Source organism: Leiobunum rupestre, chromosome 6 (assembly GCF_980474605.1).
Source record: "Leiobunum rupestre chromosome 6, qqLeiRupe1.1.hap1, whole genome shotgun sequence".
Lineage (NCBI taxonomy): Eukaryota > Metazoa > Arthropoda > Arachnida > Opiliones > Sclerosomatidae > Leiobunum > Leiobunum rupestre.
In genome coordinates, this window is record NC_143389.1 from 28759311 (window position 1) to 28783483 (window position 24173).

At 34.5% G+C, this 24173-nt stretch overlaps 1 protein-coding gene across 1 annotated transcript in view; it reads right to left on the minus strand.

Moving 5' to 3' along the window:
- Positions 1–5125: 5125 nt before the first annotated feature.
- Positions 5126–24173, minus strand: part of LOC149940592 (two pore potassium channel protein sup-9-like) — a 36506-nt gene continuing 17458 nt past the window's right edge. The window contains exon 2 of the mRNA XM_090177385.1: positions 5126–6901. Within this exon, the coding sequence (XP_090033511.1) occupies positions 6078–6901 (824 nt within the window). The 3' untranslated portion in view covers positions 5126–6077. The remainder of the gene's footprint in view (positions 6902–24173) is intronic.

Sequence of the window (24173 nt, forward strand, 5' to 3'; positions counted from 1 at the left end):
GATTATTATATTTATAATTTATCTCTATGTACTTTTCTCAATTTTGTAAAATTAAAAGTTTAAAACTTGTTAATAAATTCATATTTAAGGGTAGATTTTACGATATTGCTTCGATCGAATAAGATTCGGTTGAATGGTAATCGAGCCAGTGGTATTCAACCCCATTGTAGACAAGCTTTAAATACATTGGGGTTGTGAATTTGACTACAACAACGAAATACCATTTAAACTTTTACGAGTTTTCGTTCTGGTGGCAAATGAACAACAGAAGCATTGTGGCTACAAACCAGAGGTTCAATCGTTTACTTTATCTGGACAAAAAGTATTCACATTATCCTAAAATAGAGCGCCTCCAAACACAGTTATACTGCGAAGAGAAAAAAACAATTAACACCTAGTAGACTGTTTCAAGGAGCCCAGTCTATAATTTAAAATTCTGATAGGAAATATAGTATTTTTTTTTAATTATAGGATTATATAGGACTAAAATGTGTTTATTTAGAATAATCTAGGATTAAAATTTAAAAAATAGCCATAAAGCTTTTAGAGCATTGATAATTTATTTTGGTTGTTACGCGGGAATTTTTTAATTGGAAGTTTCATTTAAACCAAGGAATACCTCTGCGTGTGGTGCCATACCAGAGTATTTCTTGGTTTAAATGAAACTTCCAACTTTTAGAGCAATGTTTTAAAAGCTTTATCATGAAATTATCATTAACGACAAAAACGTTCCTAGGTGGCACTGCGGCGCTTTGCTTCCTACGTTAAATTAGAAAAGAGAGAGAATTTCGGTCGCGAATCAACCAGCTACTTAAAATAATATTTCTGAAACAAACTATCTAAAAATTAGAGGAATTTATAGGACATTTTATGGAAATATAGAAGATAGGATAGGCTAAAAAATATAGGATTTTATAAGAATTACGGCTAAAAGGGTAAAGCGTCGTTTAGTTATATAAATACTAAGTCTTTAAAGACTATGGTAATAAGACTACTACATACTTTAAAAGTATTTAACTGGTAGTTTACGTAACGAAAAATTTGTTTAATTTAAACCCAGCCCATGATTGGAATGTCAACCTTATTTGAGGTTGGTAAAGATATATAACTGTTAGTTTAGATAACTAAAAATGTTGCAAAGCCAATCGTAGGAATGTCAACCGTTACGAAAATTATGGATCAAAATTGATACAAAATTATATCTAATTACAATCCAAAATGTGTCATATTTTACTTAAATGCAATATATGAAATTCAACATAATGAATCTAATAAGTTTGATCCAATCCGAATCGGATTCAAACTGTAAACGTCAGTGATTCCACATGGATAAAAATTTTGGCATATGGTCATTTTCGTAAGGGTCAGAGGGGTAAATAAGTTTAGCGGTCGGCTGAGGTTACTAGGGTGTTATTTAGACCCACCCCGTCGTAGTTGCGTCAACATCCCTATATTAAATACAACGAAAGAGTGGCGAAAACTTTAGGAGAAAGAATTTTAATAATATAATTGAGCAACAATTCTTAACCTTTTTCATATAATATATATATATATATAGTTTTTGCAAAACAATAATATGGTAATAGGAGATATTAAATAAAAAATATTACAATTTGTTGTACACTAAAATGGTAGTTTTTATACACTTATCTATAACTTGAACCATTTTGCACACGCGGGACTGTTTGGTCATTTCATTTTGTGTATTTTTATTTATTCATTTATTTGTTTAGTTAGTTATACGTTTATTAATCAGTGACCATTTCTTGATCTCGAAAAACTGTCTAGGAATGGCAAGTTCGCATTTTGGGTTCAAAGAGGCCAAATGGATTTTCAAGGAGACAATTTCCAACATTTTATTTCCCCTTTTTTGGAATAACCGTTAAACAAATCTATAAGAAAAAAGCGAAACTCAAAAATGAAAAATAAAGATTGAAAACAAACCGCTCAAACGAAAATAAACAGAGCAAAACTACTTTGGAACTGTTCTTTTCTTTACTTTTCTTATAAACATTTCTTGGCGATAGGCCTAGTAAGTTTCACTACAATCGCTCTTCAATTAGAAACAGTCTCTATTCAATTCTACATACAGAAACGGCTGATAATTTATTTGAAACCGGCCCCGGTAATTGCGGAAAATCCAATTTCAAAAATGGCTAGCGTTGTTTATGGGATACAAATTGCGGTTTTCGGTGCCTGTTTCAAGCAGTCGTCTAATTATTTAATTAATCAAGTATGAAAATACGTTTCCGCATTGATAACGGCCTATTATATTAATCCGTTTTTCGACCGATTCGAATTTTCGATGCTTATTTGAATATTTATCCGCTGTTCTACAGTGATAAAAATATCTACGTACGCGTGTATAATGTAGAATATAATGATTATGTAGCTACCAGCGTAATGAGTTCATAGCAAGAACGTATTAAGGTTAGTAAGAACGTACGAGTCTATATTTTAGGCCGGACTAGTGTGATAAGCCTAAGCTTTCAAACAGAAACCCTCCTTTTTCCCAACTTCATAGCGCCACCTGATAACAATGTTTTCTTTTACCTTTTTAAAACACGCGTAAAGTTAGATAGTTTCAAATCATAATATATTCAGGCGTATGTTGTACCTACTTCTATAAACGGGTAGACTCGTACGTTCTCAGTTACCTAAATACGTTTTTGGTTTAAACAGTGAATAAAGATATTCCCTATCGTTGTCGAATGCGCGTTCTTTTCTTAAAATGGCCCCTTTCCTGTTCATCGCGAAAATAAAATACCATCGATAAGTCGCGTGAGATTGCAAAAATCGACAAGGGTTGGCCAGTTTTCCTGCTTGGAGAATATTTGTTTCTTAGGGCATATTACTAATAAGGTTAATATCACAGTAGGTGAGAATCAACTATATAGACTGTATAGGCCCATGAGCTAAACTAACATTTTAACTAAGGATACGCACCATGCATTTTCATTACCATTCCTGTCTGTCTGCTAGTACATAGTAACGGTTTCCAAATTCAATTGAAGCGAAGCGAGAGCTAACGAGCGAAGCTTCCATATCATGGACTGCAATGACTAAATGTATATCATAATCGTGCGTGTAGTAAAAGTAAACGAAATTTTGAATGTCACTAGATTTAACACGGTACGGTCTTAGCAGAGCCCAAATTTTAAACTGCCATCCGTGGTTTGAATTATATTCGAGGTTCAAGATTCTATCACCGAGTCTATGGGATTTTAAGATCGTAGAAAAATTTATTAGTAAGTCAATTAAATATACTTATATTTCGCGAGAGTTTATGGATTACCTTTTAAAATTATTCGCATCTCGTGAAAAATAACTTTCTTAAACGTTTTGAAGTTAACTGAGACCAACTGCCAACTGTTCGGGTTATTCAGGTAGTAATGTTCAGATATCTAAAGATAATCAGTTGGTCAGAATATTCTCAGATCCGGTTAGCTGAACGGTTACCTGGTGTTTAGTAGATATATAATCTGGCGCCAGCAAATCCAAATAAACTACCATTGAAATTTCGACAGGAAATGAATAGGCGATGTATAAAATCGACAACAGTGAGGTATTTAAAATCAGCTCTCTTTCTGACTGTCGGTTTGCAATGTATTCAGTTTAGTTTCGGGTTTAAAATACCAGCTGATCTGATAATTTCTGAGCGTAAATGCGGGTAATCTGATATCTGGTTTATAACAATTACCTTCACGTTTCAGATAACGCAACTAATTTAAATTAACTAAAAATGCCGTAATTTAAGTAAACCAACCTACCTCAGCCTAGCCTAACCTAGTTTAGCTTAAGCTAACGAAAATTAAGGTGCGCTAACTTAACAAGCCTACGTTTTCGTACAAAACGTACTTTAACCTAAACCAACTTAACCAAAACAGAGTAATCCTTGGTCTAGATAGTCTGTCAAATGAACCAAATTATTTATTTATCAACAGAACTGCGATACCATTGCACCGTTTAGCTAAAATTCGAATCAACGTTTTCTCAATTAAGTTTGCTCATGGGTCTATAGATTCTTACTGTTAAGGCTGGCTACTGAAATTAAATCAAGTTAATCTTGGCCATACATCCCCCTACTGGACAACTTCGAGCACCGAACCAATACCTAAACTATCCTTGCTGATACCACAATGGCATTATAAAACCGATATATTTCGACACTTTGTTCGAATTCTATCTTATCGGTACCGTATAGAAGATGCCTCCTATAATAAAAAGAGCGGCATTTTGAGACCGGCTAAAAACAAAACGACGTATCATCGGTATCGATAACCTACTTAGGCTACTGAGAACGTAAGAGTATACTTTAAACTCCTTTCTTACATTTCCCCAATTGTATCACGCCATCTATTATCGATCGTAACAACGTAATATTTGATCTTTTGACACGTTCTTTATAATTGTTCGCGAAACATTTCGATTTAAAAATTTTAATTTAGTTAGCGCAACTTTAAAGGGACACACTGGGAGTTTAAAAACTCGCCGTGAAAATTTACTAGTTCCTCCTCCTAGTGATAGTAGATCATATTCTAGGATTTTGTTTTACTATAATTAAGCCTAAATTTATAGATTTAATTAACTTAATTAATCATAGCTAAAATAGTTGGTAGATTCTAAATTATTTTGTCAAGAAAATGAAATTTAAAACAGATGTCTTTACGGTTATATTTAATTCCGACCTGGGTAAAAGGGGTGGTCTGGTACGTTCTCAGTAACCTAAATGGGTTCGTTTCGGTAAATATCCACGTACACGTTGTAAGAAAAACGTTCGCGTTTGTTTGTCTTCTCGTTGCAAACGTCTTAAAGAAAAGAAGGAATTTGACTTTTATAGATACTAGAAGAGAGATCTAGTACGGATTCCTACGTATCACAGTTTTCGTTCATTTTGGAAACGGTTAGTGTTTTTTTTTTCCTTTTTGTTCGTAGTTTATTTAAATACCGCTATTTCATTTTTTTCATATATATTGCGGTATTTTGCGCGCGTATTCAGAGTGATTAACGAGAAAAAGCTGATAAGTTAAGATTAGATAGAGGAAGAGTTTTTTTTTAAAGATTTTTAGTTATTGTTGAATACCAAAAATCTTCACAACTAGTTTTTTTTTATCAAACCATCAGCGAGAAATTAAATCAAAAGTGAAAATTGATCGGCTATTTGTATAGATAGATGTGGGGAATTTGATCGTATATGAATCCTTCGAAGAGATTATAGAATGAGAGAGATGCAGATTGAGAAACGGGATAATACTCCGCGGCGCTTTCAATTTCGTTATTGTATCTATCGTCTTGTCTCGAAACTTTGCTTCGTTTGTTTGTTTGCATTTTCCAACTGCATTATAGGCTTCGGACGCGTGGTACGAGTGACAGAAAGTAACTTCCCCCGGCCTGGTCCGGATGAATGTGTAAAAAAATGACCACCCTTCAGCGCGGGAGACAGAGAAAGATCTTAATACCGGATGACACGGTCCTTCAACATTGTTATCCCGACACAGATGACTAGAGCTTTCAATCAACGTCACTTTGACCGAGACACTACAGAGATGTTACCGCTGAGGTCACGGCGCAAGGTCGACAGCCTTTCTCGGGTAAAGGTCAATTGGCCCGCTGAAGAACGATGAGGTCGCGCTACAGGGCCGGTCACTTCTCTCGCGTAATGGTAACGGGCCCGTTAGAGTAGGGTCGACACCTTTATGGTCCGATTGAATAACGACTACGTCATTGCGCGGGGTTGACCACCTTCCTCGCGTAATTGTAAATGGGCCCGTTGAAGGACAATGAGGTCACGGCGCGGGATTGACACCTTTCTCGCGAAATGGTGACGGCCCCGTTTAAGGTCGACGATGATGGGTTGAGGTGACGGCGCGAGGTCCACCACCTCCCTCGGGTAAGGTAACAGATCCGATTGAATAACGATGAGGTCAGGACGCGGGGTCGATCACCTTTCTCGCGTAATGGTAAAGGGCCCGTGGAAAGGTCGCGTGGCCCGCCAATACATTGACGCTCTCGAGGATTTCATTTTTTTCGTCTCGTTATTGGCTACGCGGCGTGGTTGGGTAGAAGTACGAGGGAGGTCATATGGAGGCTCTCTTCTGCCTGGACTCGTCTCCGGAGAAGTAAGTGTTATCGGCCTGAATGGAATTGAAAAGGTCCTCCTTGGCCGGGTCCGAGTCGGCCAACACTTGCATGGGCAGAAGGTGCGACGACTTGCTGGGCGACCTCCTGAAGGAATAATTTCCGCGGTTGGGAGTCCGCCGATACGAGTAACAAGTGCACGAGCACACCGAGACGTTATCGTCCGTGTCGGAGGCGTCGCCCGGCATGTGGCCCGAGATGAGGCTCCCGTTGGAAGTTATGACGTCCCCCTCGAGGCGAACGGCCTCCTGGGCGGCGGACTGCGCCACCATCTCGTCGCGGCGTTCGTCCTCCGTGTTCATGGTCAAAAAGCGCAGCACCAAGAGGTTCATGGCCGCGGACACCACGGACAGGCCGAACAAGATGAAGACCAAACTAAAAGCGACGTATTCTGGTTTCTTCTGTAAGGCGCTCTCCTTCTGGAGGGCCACGTAGTCCCCGAACCCGATGGTCGTTAACGTGATGAAGCAGTAGTACAGGGCGTCGAAATAGTCCCACCTCTCGAAGGTGGAAAAGGCGGCCGCGCCCGTCGTCATCACGATCGTCGACAGGATCGACACCAGGCAGATCAAATTCGTCTCGGACACCTCCGTGTTCTTCATCTTGAAGCAGCGTTTGCAATGCTTCAGAAGAAACGCCACGAAAGTGTTCAGTCGCTCCCCGATGCTCTGAAACATCACCAGGCCCAAAGGTATCCCCGCCAGCGCGTAGAACATGCAAAACGTCTTGCCTCCCCACGTGGCGGGCGTCGAGTGACCGTAACCTAAAGACCACGACGGAGACCGGCAAACGGACAAAGAAAGAAAGCAAACAAGTACAAATTAGACATCACTTGTTCACTTGTTCGTGAAGAAAACGTAACCCAACTAACGATGAAGTAATCATTTTTGAACGTCAAGATGTCTACCGCGCACGCTCAAGGTCAGACTGTACTAGACCGTAGCTTCGAGAGTGCATTGAGTAGGCTCGAAGATTCATTGACCTTTGACCTTGAGGAACTTCTTTAGAGGAAAAAGACAGCTTGAGGGTACAGTTTGACCTTGAGCGTGCTCGGAATCCATTTCGGAGGCCATCTTTAATTTTACATGTTGAAAATGATTACACCACTGCAAGTATCTCAATTGACAGTTTTAGCAACCCTTGAATATTAACAAAGGCGTTTCTCATAGTTTTTTTCCAAATATCGCTTAGCCCGAAGTTAGTTGACTTAATTAATTGCAATAGTGGCGCCCCTCCCCACGAAGAAATTTTAGCTGCACTATATCGTAGGGGTCAATTGATTACTATGGTAACGCAGGTAGCAGGCTACGTAAAGCCGAAATTAGTATTAAAACAAAATTATGGCAGAAAATAGCTTCTTTGCTAATTTCAGTACAAAAACCATTTTTATTACAAAGAATGTACTTATTTCTACTTAGAGATAATCGTGGTCGAATTTTCAGTTGCAAATTTAGAAAGGCAAAATATTTATTACATTTGGAGAATTTCCGGGAATTTATAATTTGACCTGTTTACGGTTGAATTTCCAAATATACCCGCGCTCGTCATATAATTTTGCAAAATACCGTCTATTGCGTTATATTTCAAAGTGATAATTAATAATTTAACATAGATAAGATTTCAAAACAGTTTATTTTTAGTACTACAAGTGAGTCATACCTAAAATCCGTTTGGCGACTCCAGGGTAAGTATAGAACCGGTAATGCCGAGATTACCACGTGGACGTACATAAACGTGCGATTTGATGATTGTTTAGGAGCGTAATACTAAAAATACGCTATAATGAAGCTTTAAAACGATAATCTACATTAAATATTTATTGATCACTTTGAAATTTACGCAATGGACATTGCTAAAATGGATTAATATAACACTCGTAGGAACCTTCGGGTAGAGGTCGGGGATGGTTAACTTTTATTCAACAGGCCAAATTCGAAATTCAATCCGCCGATTTACCGGAAATTCGTGCTAGTATCTTTCCGCCTAATGTACTACATGTTTTGCCTTTCTTAACCTGCAACTGACAAGGAGACATCCCGAGGTGTTTTTCCCGTCTTTCTCGGGGGTTAAGTAGACCTTCATGGATCTTGAAAGCTCCTAAAGGGAAAAGTTTCAATGGTCATTCGTTTGGCCATGGCAACCAAAAATGTTTTTCGCTAGAATAAATGCATTCTAGATATTACAAAGTCTAAATATTATAGCCATAAAAAGGAGTCTACAAGACTACACGCAGTGTTTAAACCATAAATTCTGCTTTACCACAAAAATATTTCCGAGCCCATCCAATAAAGTTTTAGTAAGAGGATCGTCTGCCAGGAAAACCTGTGTTGATATTTTTTATGGGTTGCTAAAACTACGAAAAAACAACAAAGGCTCTTCAGAAACTCGCTTTCTTCTCTTTCTTCTATTTTTATTTTAGCCTATCCAGAACGTATTTAGGTTGGTGAGAACGTACGAGTCGACCCGTTTACAGAACCACGATCTGAAACAACAAAACCAACTAAGGGAAATTTGTTTTAAAGTATTTGTTCTTACCTACGTTAATTGATAAGAACTATTTTAATAAACGTGATTAATTAAATTAAACCCTTAAAATCGGCTGTTATTAAAGTTCCACGAACGAAATTAATGGTTAGATTTAACATCCCCGAAACTAACGTAATTTAAAAGATAAAGATGGAGCTGTAAAAGTGGGAAAAACAGAGTGAGTAAATCATGCTAGAGACTAGACTACATTCTCAGTACCCTAAATAGGTTCTTGACCTCGTATTTCAATGATGAAAGAAAACATTATTTTCTTATTTCAGTTCAATATTTTGAATTTAACAAACGACGAAATTATAAAAATATAATAATATTTGTTAAAATATTAATCTTAAATTACGTCACATATACTCAAACCTGGAGCCTTATTTATGATATTATAAACAATATTTTTATTAAATTTTTTTTTATTGTTTTACGTTTATAAATTTAATCATACTACTATAATTGATAAAAACAAATACTAAATTAGGTTCCCGTATAAAAGTATGATATTGTTAAATTTTAAAAAAGCTGCTACTTCATGACTTAGAAAAAAAACTTTATTTTATTCGGAGCTTTCGGACCGTGGTCCTTCTTCAGCGAGTGACTGTTACAGTCACTCGCTGAAGAAGGACCACGGTCCGAAAGCTCCGAATAAAATAAAGTTTTTTTTCTAAGTCATGAAGTAGCAGCTTTTTTAAAATTTAACAATTTAAAATAAACCATGGCTAAAAGATTTAATATTTAAAGTATGATATGTTACGCAGCGCGTTAAAGGAATTAGAAAACTTACACAACAATGTATTACGAAAATACAGCGCTACGATATCCCGATGACAAATGTTAATAACAATTTGAATTATTAAAAAAATTGAAAACAGGCCAGATAATTTCGTTGCTATTTATTTGAATTCAAATTATGTCACTGCCAGCTAGGAGCAACAAACACAGCACCCCACACAAGGAGAACGTAACCCGTCAAAAGTCGTGGATTTTCTTGTGTACAATTTTCATTGGTTAGACGCTTTAGCGCTTGCTGCCGTCGGAAGAGGAAAATTCGGAAATTGTCTTCCCCCTTTCCGTAAAACGTGCAGTGTAAAGGCTCGTCCAATGAAATTTGTACACATCACGCGTTAGCGTGCTGAAAGGCTAGCTGCGTTCTCCGTGGGTTTGCTGCTCCTAGATGCCAGCTAGGAGCAACAAACACAACCGATTTTCTCATAATTTTCATAAGGAAAACGCCCTCCGATTCTGAGCGCTATTTCGATAACTTCGGTTCATTTACTTCTGATATTGGAAATAAGAAAATCACGAATAATTTTAGTTCAATGTGGACAAACTTAATTGGCGTCGCTGAAGTCTATTTCCGGCGTTCAATGGCATTAAAAGCCGCTGGATTTCAATGTAACACAGTTACGAGTAACTTCCACTTGGGTCTTGGGGCGGTTTGATTACCAACGGAATGTAACTGTTCAGGCGTTCCGCGCTCATTAGTGCACAACGCTCCTAGCGGCAAAAACGTGAAACCCGCGAATCCAGCATTATACTCCCCTTAGCCGCAACACAATCTATCTGCAAGCGGCGCTTGACACGGGCTGTTTTCTCCTCCCTGAGATAAAACAAGTAACGCGAGACAGAAGTCTCTCTCTATTGATGTTTTCTATTTTGGCCAAGAGTACCAGTACGCGCGAGCTTTTTCTTTAAATAGGAAAGTGAAATGGCTCAAGTCTTTTTACCAGAAGTTTTTCATAGAAGTGAAGCTTCTTTATCAGCGACTCCAATTGCGAATTGTCGCTAAGCAGATGGGTTAATCCAATTACCCCCACCAAAACCTTAAAAAAAATAGGTAAATAGAGGATTTTTCAGGCTAGAAATAGGGTGAAATAGGAAAGAAAATTTGAAATGTAGGAACCAAATAGGGACCATTTATTTAAACTTTAATTTTTACGAACTGACTAAGTTTTAATTTGTAAAAATATTTTATCACAAAAATGACCTATCTTTACTCAAAATTATAGTATAATAAATATAAATAAATATTAATATAAATGTTCGGTAAAATTCATAAGTAAAGTTGAACTGTATAATTATTATACAGTTCAACTTTACGACAGGGAGGCGCATTATAAATTTTACCGAATATTTCAATTTAGCCGAGCTCGTGGCGCCACCTAATGTAGTAAATTATAGCTATAAACGTGAATCGATACAATTGTGGTTCAATATTATAAGCCGATGGTACTTTTTACCATATTTACAAGAAATAGGGTGATTTGGGAACAAATTCAGATTTTAAGGTGGTTTAGCAACCCCGAAAAAGTAGGGGCTTTTAGGTATTTTAGGGACCTGGTTTGAGCCCTGCCTGTGTAATATAAATAATTAAGATCGCTGATAATTAAAATTGTAAAATAAAATTTATAAATTGATAGTATATTTCTATCGACGAATCGGAAATTCGTACCGAATTGAAAAACGATTATGTGGACCTTAAAGCGTGGAATATCGGCATCAAATTTAAATATTACAATATTGTTTTCCACTCATTGCTCAAGAAAGTGTAAGCTATACCTTTACGATACTTCTCTGGTGTGATATATATTATTTACTTTTGGGTTTTACTTAAGATGCATTATTATTATATTTTCTATTGCTTTCCACCCATTTCTCAAAGCCAAGTGTAAGCGTTATGATTAGAATACTATTAATATAATATATAAAGATGAGTGTTTGTATATTTACGTTTGTCCGCTATAGGAATCTACAGTTTTCAATTTAAGTCGACTACCTTTGGTATACTATCTCATGGTACCCTGACTGTGGTTTTCGACGGTTACGATCGGAAAAACAACTTTAATTAATTGAAATAATTTAATAATTAGGTATATCCGCTATATACAAGATACTACACTTTGATTTTAGTCAAAAGACCGAGTTTCTTAATTCTTTAGGCATACACACGAAAAAAGTTTAAATTATTGCATTTGGTTTTTTAAAAGCCTTCTTCTATAGACACTAGATCATTAAATAAAAGACAAATTATTATGTAATCAAAGTATAATTGGTTAAAATAGTCATTAACCAGTTGGTTATATTGGGTACGGTCCTTTGCGTGGATACAGCTATGGCAGCGTTCTATTTCCGTTTGGAAAGTATCGTAGTTCCTTATTACATGCTAAATTGTATTTTAATGGGAAGACTACAGTGGCCATTGCCTACTTTCGCACTATTTCAAACTGAACTTTTTTAATTTTGTATATAACTTATAAAACTAATATTTAAGTGTAGAACAGCCTCTTGTTTAATCGTATATGTTTAATTTTTTAACATGGTTTAATAATCTAATTTAATAATAAAATTTTTCCAACGACGGATACTTCATGGTGCGTAAAATTTTTTAAATCCGTCGTTGGAAAAATTTTATATTAAATTAGCCTCTTGTTTAGTTATTAAAATAATTTTGACGAATTTAAATTTAAATGGAATTAAGTTATTACGTTTTAATTCGGACCCCCGGAGCTAAACAAGTTGGGCAAGCACCCAAACTACCCTTTAGTTAGGACCTTATATATCGTTTACTATTAATATTATAATTATCAAAATTATTTTAAGCACTAGAGGAAAGTTCAGCCTAATAAGAAAAATATAATTCAACTATGTAATTGTTAAAACAGAAACGTCCAGCTTGAACGAAAAATAAGCTTTTACTGTATTCTTCCCCCTTAATTATAAAAAAATCGAAATAATCAATTGATCATAAGAAGAGATATTAAACCTTATAATACAAATATTCTCATTTCCCCGGGAAATACCGGTAACCCCAGCTAGTTCTCCATAATAATTAATATATACATTCTTGATAACTCTAGTTAATATCGTAGTTTTGTCACAAGCGCTTTCTATTTGGTGCTTTTGTACAAGAAATGTTAAACTGGAATTTAAGTACATAAATAAATCCAAAATTTGTTTGAATTTTCATAAGAAGAGGTACTACACCTTATAATACAAATATTGACCTATCACACGAGCCCAAACCTTAATGTTCGCGTTTCCCGGCTGCTTGGTTTTGCGCTTGTTGCAGCCTACTTCCAGGGGCTAGTAGGCCACACTTTGAAGCTCTCTGGCGCTCTTTTCACTCACCGTAGGAAAATGGGAAATAAACAGGCATACTTCTCAACTCACCCCCTAAAAATCCTTAAAACGTTTGCATAACCATTTGAAACACCCTGTATAATTCTGATTTAAGTTAATTGGTGGAGGCAAGCGGGGATGGTAATTGTAGTTGCAATAACCCTTCCTGTCAAACGAAACGGTCCAATCGTAGATTGGTAATAGATCCGAAAATTTGTCGTCGTCATTGGAAACTCGAGTCTATAAAGAAGGGAGCTGTCGGGAAATGTGTAACAATGGCCGCAGGAAGACACCCCGCCAACTGATTTCATTAGTAATTGAGTGCCAATTTAGCGTCGCCTCGGAGCTGGCTCGAGTCCCCGGGGTTTGGCGAAGAGCCTAAAGGTTTAGATTAGGTCCAAAATAGACCAAATCGTCCCCTGACACTTTTATCTCGGGTAGAACGTCATCTAGTTCTCGTTCCAATTTCGATATTGTATTATCTGCGGATCAGCAGGCAGCTAAAAATGTTAAACGGTCTTCACCAGCGATGATCATTCTGCTCCTCAAGAATACGAAAGGAAGTTCAACTCTTCTCAAAAGCCACACTAAAAAAAAACCCACCAGCAACTAACGGATTTAGATCAACCTTTACATCGGGTGTTTTTTTGTAAATATAAATCAACCATTATATTACTTAATTTGGATGTTTTTATTCCATTGAATTTATTGATTTTTGAACTATTAATTACTTCTTTTCCGGTCTAATTAAAAATTAATATTTTGACTAAATATCAAGTTAGTCGATTTATTTAAATAGATTTCTATTTAATTTAATTTACTGATTATTGAACAAATAACGTTTTCGGTTTAATTAAGAATAATAATTTAATTTATAATAAAAATAAAATAAATCCATTTTCATTAAAAATAATATCAATCGATTTTTATTAAAAATAAAATCAATCGATTTTTATTAAAAATAAAATCAATCGATTTTTATTAAAAATAATATCAATCGATTTTTATTAAAAATAAAATCAATCGATTTTTATTAAAAATAAAATCAATCGATTTTTATTAAAAATAAAATCAATCAATTTTTATTAAAAATAAAAACCAATCGATTTTTATTAAAATAAAATAAACGATTTTTATTAAAATAAAATAAACGATTTTTATTAAAATAAAATAAACGATTTTTATTAAAATAAAATAAACGATTTTTATTAAAATAAAATAAACGATTTTTATTAAAATAAAATAAACGATTTTTATTAAAAATAAAATCAATCAATTTTTAATTAAAAAATCAATCGATTTTTAATAAAATAAAATCAATCAATTTTTAATTAAAAAAATCAATCGATTTTTAATAAAATAAAATCAATCGATTTTTAATATAAATAATTTTTTCGATTTATTCAATTTATTTTCTTTTGAACAATTTATGACTTTTTCTTGTATAATTAAAAATATTTGTAATAAAAATTAAATTAATCGATTTTTAATTTAAATACATTTAATTTATTGAACAATTAACGACTTTTGTCACCTAATTAATAATAATAATTTTAATAAAAATATCATAAATTGATGGTTTTTATTAAAGTTTTTTTTAAATTTTATTGAAGGCATTAATGTTTAAACAAATGATGACTACCAAAATAAAATAATTAACTCGTTATTCAATTTCGTTTACTTTTCATTAAATTTAATTACTATTTAATATTTTAGTCTACTCAGATTTGCATAGGTTTGAAATAGTTTTAGAAATTATGACTAAATTCGAGAAGATTTTTAGTTTCCAATCCACCTAACAAACAAACTCTATTCAGTCTTAGGGATGCACCGATATATCGACCTATTTTTCTAATATCGGTAACGGCCAATATCGGCTTAATTGAAGCTGATATTTGCCGATACAGGTATTAGAAAAATATTTTCAGGAAAATCTTTTAAAAATAAGAAAAATTCTCGATTAACTAACTAATGATATAATATTTTATTTGATTTGATTGGCCGCGCCACGTACGCCAGACTACAGAAGCTAGATCACACCTTTTTTAGACAGGGGTTACAAGAGTAAACAAATAAAAAACTAAGATATTCAATTTGTCATAGAAAATATGAATCAAGTAAAATGAAAAGAATCATATTCGGATATGCTCTTGCAAACTTTTTTAATGAAAATTTAGAATAAAATGGGATGACGGTGCACTGAACCGTCTTTTATAATGATTTTATCATAACAACTACTGTTATGATAGATAACTTTGTTAAGATCGGCCACGAATAGCCGATATATCGGCTGTACCCATATCGGTGCATCCCTTCTTCCGATGTGATTGAAACACAGCCACTCGAGACGGGGGACTATAAGTCACAAATTGACTTGGACCTTAATACCTCTATGTAAGTCAAAGATAGCTAACTTATAAACACACTTGAAATTAGAAAAGTTAAGTTAAAAGGAACCACCTATATGGACTGCATTGCAAAGGATGATAAAATTAGCGAATAAGTAGATTAGTCCACTATGAAAAGGGATAAAAAAAGCTAAACCCTAAACGCGTTTTGAAATTTTTAATGTTTAGGCTTAGTTTCTTTTTTCGGTGTTATAGTCGCGAGCCAGATTTCCCGCACGGTACTGACGAGTCCCAAATAGGACGAAACCGGTCTACCGTTGGAATTTCTGGCTATTTAATTTAATTTAATTTAGTTTTTCACTCGAAGATCTATTTGGTCCGAGTTTCGTGTCTTTTGGTTTGCTCGAAGACCTATCGGTACGAGCTATTAGTAAGTTTTTAAATTTCTTCAAATTGGTTTAGGGTTTAGCTTTTTTATCCCTTTTCATAGTGGACTAATCTACTTATTCGCTAATTTTAATCATCCTTTGAAATATGAAAACTTGATTTGAAACTTGATATACAATATGGGAAACTCCGTCCAAACTATGTAAAATCCCTGAGAGGGGTCGAGAAGGGGGTGACATTTTAGTACAACCAAAGTTACACCCAAAGCGGGTTTGGACATGGAAACCCTCCCCTTGTCTACGTCTCCGCCACGAAATCTTTCGAAAATGGTCGATGTGAACGACGCTGGATGGCGGGTAAATTTCTTCCGCTTCAGAGGTAGAATTTTTAACTTATTAAAATCAATTGTCTATACTATCTATTAACCATAAATGGTAAATAAAGTTGTTAGCTTTTATCTATAAAAATAGATTTTGGTTACTGTACCAAATGTCACACAATTTTAAAAACTTTCAAAATTAAAACTAACGCTTACTTTCTCAAAATAAGAATTAATTATTAAATTATAACCTAAATCAGTTATTGTAAACACTCGTTTCATCTGTACAGGTAATATTTTCCGAAATAGAAATCTAAACGTTTTTTTGTGGAAGCTTATCTAGATTATCCGCAATTATTAACACTTAATAGAAAGATAAGCGTAGGATTGTGCACACACTGTTCAGTGTTGGTAAAAAATGTCCCTGACGTTTCCAGGTTTTCCCTGAGCAATTGGCCAAATTTTCCCCGAGATTAAATTTGGCAAAATATTTAATGTTTGTTTTTAATAAATATTTCAAAAATTTATTTGCCTGATTTTTGGGAACCATATTCAAATTCCCTGACTTTTCCAGGTTGTCCAGGTCGTGTACGGACCCTGAAGTTCTCTCTGCTCGGTTTGTAGCGCGAGCTTAACCCGTCTATTGGCTGAATTTGAATTTGACTGACCAATAGTAAAAAAGAAACCCACAAAACTATTAAATTTCCGAATTATGGATTTAAATCATTTAATAATTCATTTTATAATTTTTTATTGCTGAATAAAGTATGAAACAGGTAATAGACGATTTTATTCAAATCTTTGATGACCCGATAACTGTCGCCAGTTCATTTTTTGTTTTGTCATATTCTGTTAACCAGGTAGTGTTCGTACGGGGTCAAAATAAAGTCGGGGTCGGGGTCGGGGTCGGGGTGGGTCTAACGACGCGAAAAACAAGTCGGGGTCGGGGTCGGGGATGAAAAATTATAAAAATACCCCAATTTTACGGGTTAAGATTAGATAGTGTATCTTGTGTAAGCCAGCCTTTGAGCCTAGGGACTATTAGTAATAGTCTTAGTCGATAGCTATGCCGCAAAATTTTCGTTTTCAAAATGAAAACATTTGAGAGAGTTGGTTGTTTTCGATCTATCGAAATCTGGCAGCCTTGCCTGCCTTCTGGCCTGTATCTCCATACCGAAAATGGCCGACGATTACGCCACCGAAAATATTTTACAAAACTGATCGGCGGCTTTTTTTACCGTTATTTTGAATTATCGACTAGGACTATAGAAAAAATAGATAAGATAGGTAGATTTTAAAATAGAGGTCTCTAGCTTAGGCATTGTAATTGTTTAAATAAGTTGTTTTATAAATTCACAAGTTATTTCCAAACGTTGTAACTCCACACTCCTTAGCTGAGACTGAGAGAGTCTGAAACAACGGCAATTATGAAACTAAAACTTAAAAAAGTGACTCAAGTCGGAGTCAAGCGTCAGGCGAGAGCTACGTCAGCGGCATCAGCCGAAGGTCATTCGGATAATTCTATTGTCGCCCACGAAAAAAAAGAGAGAAGGAACCTATCTATTTTATATTTTTAGGATTTTAGCGGGGTGCGTCGGCGCGAAAATTTCAAATTACACTACGAAAACATAACCCCGAAAAATGGAAAACCCCGACTTGATTTGCGACAGTCGGGGTCGGGGTCGGGGTCGGGGACAAAAGTCGGGGATCCCCGACTTTCGGGGTCGGGGTCGGGGTACCCGTACGAACACTATAACCAGGCATATTGTTTTTGGTTTAAATTCGACGCCATCTTGGAAAATGGCGGGTTCAGCTACATCCCTGAATTAACGCCAACCGTTTCATCGGATTTCATTGAAATTAGGTCAATTGTTTTAGGTTTAAATTCGACGCCATCTTGGAAAATGATCGGTACATTTATCGTAAATGTTCCGTAATGTTTTCTTCTGAGAATTGTTTTATTAACTAATTGAAAACGTATACAAAAATTATAAAATAGTTTTTTTTTCCGCGTTTACCTACTCGATCCACCCAATAGTGTGTACGGCAGATTCAACCTATAAACCCGAAAGTAACTTACGGCCAAAATTTAATAATATAAGCGAAGCACGCGCCTAAAATTTTTATTTTTTTCCAAACTAAACGAAAAGTGAGCCCCGGGTAGATGTATAAAAGCTACCTGAAGTTGAAAATAACTTTTACCGCGGCTCTCTGATAAAACGATTATCGAAGTACAGCGCGCAATAAAGGGTCTATCGGTATAACTTCTCTCCTTTTGGGAATCTTCTGGCTGGCAAATACGAAGGGTACACGCGCGTACCCGTCTCGTTCGACGTGTACTGGAGACGCAAATAGAGAGATACGCTAATATCGGCTCCTCCTTTTCCAAATCAGAGCGAAGAAAGAGAATATAATAATAATAATAGATAAATATATCTTCCCATTAAGAGTAATGGCGAAAGAGCGGGTGCAAATGGGCCATCGCGACTCAATCAGACAAAAAGCCCCAAAACAACACGTCCGTGGCCCCGTTGTACGGGACAAGATACGAGCCCAAAACCCTTTGAAAAAAAGCCCTTAATAGGTTGGGCGGTAACCCTTCGCTTAATACGGGTAAGAAGATTAAGAAAACCTACTAATGTTCCCTCATTGACGCAATTTTTCGGGAGGGGATAACACGCGCGAAAAAAGCTGTCACGTCGAAAAGCACGGAATCCGCCCACGATATTAATCATTTTTAGGAGCTGGGACACTGAGGGAGCGCTAGAGATTGCGCCTTGCCAGACACGTTTCTTATCAATTACTTTTCGCCTCACTTTCGAGGGAACAAAAACGCGTTGTTTAGGAACGACCTAAGTCAACCTCTAAAAGGAAGGGGATCACAAAACTACTAGGAATGGCCTCGATACTGTATTTATAAATTCTTAAAGGCCTAGGTTTGCTTCTGCCTGTCCCCCTTAAATTAACTTTCCTGAAAATCAAATATCCTGGTGGTAGGATAACCGCTGAACGTGTTGGTCCACCACCAGGGTATTTGTTTTCAGGCAAGTTATCTTAAAGGGGGACATGCAGAAGCAAACCTAGGCCTTTAAGAAGAATTACTGTTGAGTCAATTTTTAACGTTGCTCCCAATTCTCTTCATACTCTACTAATAATAATCAACTAAGCTAATATCCAAGGCACCACCATCGGCCTAGGTCAACTAGCGACTTGTAAAGATGTGATGGCAGGCCATTCAAGCCACCAGAGCCCTACACTCACTATTACCGTTAACCTCAGCAAATTTTTATGGAAAGGGGAAACTAGTATTGTAAATCGGAAAATTTACCGCTCGGAAAATGTATCGTATTTTTCCAAAAAAAAAATTCATTCCATGATTAGTCTAATATATTGTTTGCAAATTTAAATAAAGCGGCATTTTCGCCTCATTTTTTCGAATCTGAAAGTAAAACTTAACTAGTTTAAACTGATTAATAATGTAACACTATTAATGTTTTGTAGTATGTTTACTTATATTAGACATTTTATATCAATAAAAACTTAAAAAGCATTAAAAACCCTTAAAAAGTAATTGATGTTTCAATTTTTTATTTTTCAGATTTGCGGAAAATATTCCGGAAACTTTTCGGGAATTTTTTCCGGAAAATTAACAACACTAGGGGAAACCAAAGAGCTCAAAGGAAAACCCTTTAAACAGTTGGGGAGAGAACTTGGAAACTCAACGCGGAAGGAGTTCTTTCAAGTGTTCACCCAGTGCCACAAGCTGGGATTAAACCAGGCTCCTCTTGCCGCGAGGCAAGAGTGTTGATCATTTTTCCATCTCCCTCAAAAAAAATCCAATCAGCCCGGAATCACACTGATTCAATAAAAATAACGTCTTCCCACGCGTTTTTCTTTCCGCCTATCGCGGCAGGGGTAAATAACGCCATAAACCAAAAGATAAATATACTAACAAAACTACAATGGAGCTTCCATGACTGTTTAGAAAGAAGTAATTCCAGTTTGGGTACGCTTCTGAACATCAAATAACAGGGTTGGTACAAAATTTCCGGAATTTAATTCCCTGACATTACCAGGTTTTCCCTGACCATTTTGGTAGAATAATTGAATGGTTTGAGATAAAAATCTCGAATAATATTTTCTTTAAAAAATTTATTTGCCTGATTTTTTGGGGGACCATTTTCAAATTCCCTGACTTTTCCCTGACCTTTTCGAAACATTTTTAAAATTCCCTGACTTTTCCCTGACCTTTTCGAAACATTTTTAAAATTGCCTGACTTTTCCCTGACCTTATAGAAACATTTTTAAAATTGCCCGACTTTTCCCTGACCTTTTAGAAACATTTTTAAAATTGCCTGACTTTTCCCTGACCTTTTAGAAACATTTTTAAAATTCCCTGACTTTTCCCTGACCTTTTCGAAACATTTTTAAAATTGCCCGACTTTTCCCTGACCTTTTAGAAACATTTTTAAAATTGCCCGACTTTTCCCTGACCTTTTAGAAACATTTTTAAAATTGCCCGACTTTTCCCTGACCTTTTAGAAACATTTTTAAAATTGCCTGACTTTTCCCTGACCTTATAGAAACATTTTTAAAATTGCCCGACTTTTCCCTGACCTTTTAGAAACATTTTTAAAATTCCCTGACTTTTCCCTGACCTTTTCGAAACATTTTTAAAATTGCCCGACTTTTCCCTGACCTTTTCGAAACATTTTTAAAATTGCCCGACTTTTCCCTGACCTTTTAGAAACATTTTTAAAATTGCCCGACTTTTCCCTGACCTTTTAGAAACATTTTTAAAATTGCCTGACTTTTCCCTGACCTTATAGAAACATTTTTAAAATTGCCCGACTTTTCCCTGACCTTTTAGAAACATTTTTAAAATTGCCTGACTTTTCCTGACCTTTTCGAAACATTTTTAAAATTCCCTGACTTTTCCCTGACCTTTTCGAAACATTTTTAAAATAGCCTGACTTTTCCCTGACCTTTTAGAAACATTTTCAAATTCCCTGACTTTTCCCTGACCTTTTCGAAACATTTTTAAAATTGCCTGACTTTTCCCTGACCTTTTTGAAACATTTTCAAATTCCCTGACTTTTCCAGGTTTTCCAAGTAGTGTACGAACCCTGACTAATGGCGTGCCGAATTTGCACGCTATTATCTAAAATCATACGATGTCTGTCTAGGTTGGCACGCCACAGACCAAAGCTATGCCGATTAAATGATGCCGGATCGCGAAAAGGAAATTTCCCTGACAGGGAGTTAAAATTTCCCTTTTCAAACCAACATTTCACTGGTTTTTCCAAACACCCAAAAACAATCCGCAATCAGCTAGACGACTAATAATAATAATAATAATCAGCTAGGCTAATACCCTTGGCAACACCTTTGGCCCAAATCATCTATAGCGACGTTTAATGCTTTAAACAGGTGGCCGGGTTACAACGCGTAGGATGGTGGTGGCCAGCAATATTATCATATTTAGTAATCCTCGGGAAAACAGTACTCATGGTTTTTAAAAAGATTATTCCTAATAGCTAAGCTAATACCCAAGGAACCACACAGGCTTAAGTCAACTAGTGATTTTGTGAAGCCAATTACCGGTGGCCGGGTTCAATTGCGTAGGAGGGTTGCGAGGGGCAGGTCACTTCCTTGATTAACGACGCACCCCTCAAAAGATTAAATCCGATTTAATCGTGATTTTTTTTATTAAATTCATTTTAATCACGATTAAGTTGATTAAATCACGTTTAATCATGATTAGAATGTTTAAATCTGATTTAATCATGATTAAATGATTAAATCTGATTAAAATGATTAAATCTGATTAAAATGATTAAATCTGATTAAAATGATTAAATCTGATTAAAATGATTAAATCTGATTAAAATGATTAAATCTGATTTAATCATGATTAAAATGATTAAATCTGATTTAATCATGATTAAAATGATTAAATCTGTTTAAAATGATTAAATCCTGATTAAAAAATTATATCGTGATTAGTATGATTAAATCGTACTTTAGTTTTGATTTTAATGATAAATTATCTATTCGACCGATTATATTGATTAAATCGTGATTAAAATAATTAAATCTGATTAAAATGATTAAGTCTAATTAAAAAGATTAGATCATGATTAGAATGATTAAATTTCGTTTAAATGATTAAATCCTGATTAAAAAGATTAGATCATGATTAGAATGATTAAATCTCGTTTAAATCGTGATTAGATTTTCTAATCTTGATTAGATTTTTTAATCTTGATTACCCTGATTTAATCATTTTACTATGATTAAGACGCCCTCAAAATGGAAGTGACCTGCCCCTCGGAGGGTGGTGACAAGCCCTTCAAGCCACGCGAGCTTACTATTACCGTTAACCTCAACAAGCTCGATAATATATTAATTACAGTCAGGATTTAAATCAAATTGATTTAAATCAGACTTAAATTACGTAATATACTTCAATGTATTTATAAAAATGTACAAAAGTAGGTAGGAAAATGCAATTGAATTTTATTATTAATTAATAATTCAATTTAATAAAGATTAATTTAAAATATAATTAACGTTCGGTGAGTGAGTGTTTATGTCACAAAAGACCTACAAAAATCATGTTAAGATAACACAACTGACAACTGACAACTGACAACTGACTAGTGAGTGTAAAATGGAGTCGAACTTCAGGAGTAATCGTTTCCAAAACAGGCTTGATTTCACAGTCTGATCTTACAAAACAAAAGTCTTGTACAAATCAATAGAATATTTAAGATTTTCTATATTCTGTAAAGTGCTATATCAATATTTCAATTGAAAAAAAATAAACTTTTCTTTAGTTTTTAAGCTATAGGGAAATAACCCAAATTAAAAGGTATACCAAATATCAGTGACGTAGCCAGGATTTTGGTTACTGCGGGCACACCTTTTAAAACAATATAAAAAATAATAAATATATGTTAGTACAACCATACGTTTCGGGGGCACGTGCCCTCCATGCACTGTAAAATATTAGTATTAGTTCTATAGAAATTATACATAATATTCTAATTAACTCCGTAGAAATTTTGTAATATATGGTTATTACTTCTATAGAAATTATATAGAATATTTTTATTAATTATATTCCCATTATCTATAAATAGAAATTATATATAGAATATTTTGATAAATTCTATTAAAATTACACAAAATATTACGATTAGTTTTATAGACATTACACAGATTATTCTGAATAGTTCTACAGAAATCAAAGAGAATACTACGATTATTTGTATAAAAATTATAAATAATATTGCGATTAGTTCAGAGTAGTTCTTTGGGAATTATTCATATAGAGAATATTACGTTAGGGTTCTATGAAATTATATAGAACATTCAATATTCCGAAAAAGTTAAATTATATAGAATACTTCGAAAAAGTTATAAATTATAAATTATATAGAATACTCCGAAAAAGTTATAAATTATATAGAATACTCCGAAAAAGTTATAAATTATATAGAATACTCCGAAAAAGTTATAAATTATATAGAATAACTCCGAAAAGGTTATAAATTATAAAGAATACTCCGAAAAAGTTATAAATTTTAAATTATATAGAATACTCCGATAAAGTTATATATTATAAATTATATAGAATACTCCGAAAAAGTTATATATTATAAATTATATAGAATACTCCGAAAAAGTTATAAATTATATTCCACCAGGCTCTATGAAATTATTTAGAATATTCCGAAAGAGTTATAAATTATATTCCACCAGGCTCTATGAAATTATTTAGAATATTCCACCAGGTTGTATGAAATTATATAGAATATTCCACCAGGTTGTATGAAATTATATAGAATATTACACCAGGTTCTATGAAATTATATAGAATATTACACCAGGTTCTATGAAATTATATAGAATATTCTAGAGTAATTACATAGAATTTCGTTAAGTTTTATAGAAATTATGTACAATATTCCGTTAGGTTCTACAGAAATTATGTAGAATTTTCCGTTAGGTTCTACAGAAATTGTGTAGAATTTTCCGTTAGGTTCTACAGAAATTATATAGAATTTAGTTAAGTTTCATAGAAATAATATAGAATTTTCCGTTAGGTTCTACAGAAATTATATAGAATTTAGTTAAGTTTCATAGAAATAATATAGAATTTTCAGTTAGGTTTTACAGAAACTATGTAGAATATTTCGTTAGGTTCTACAGAAATTATATAGAATTTAGTTAAGTTTTATAGAAATTATATAGAATTCCCCGTTAGGTTCTACAGACATAATATATAATTTTCCGTTAGGTTCTACATAAATTATATATAA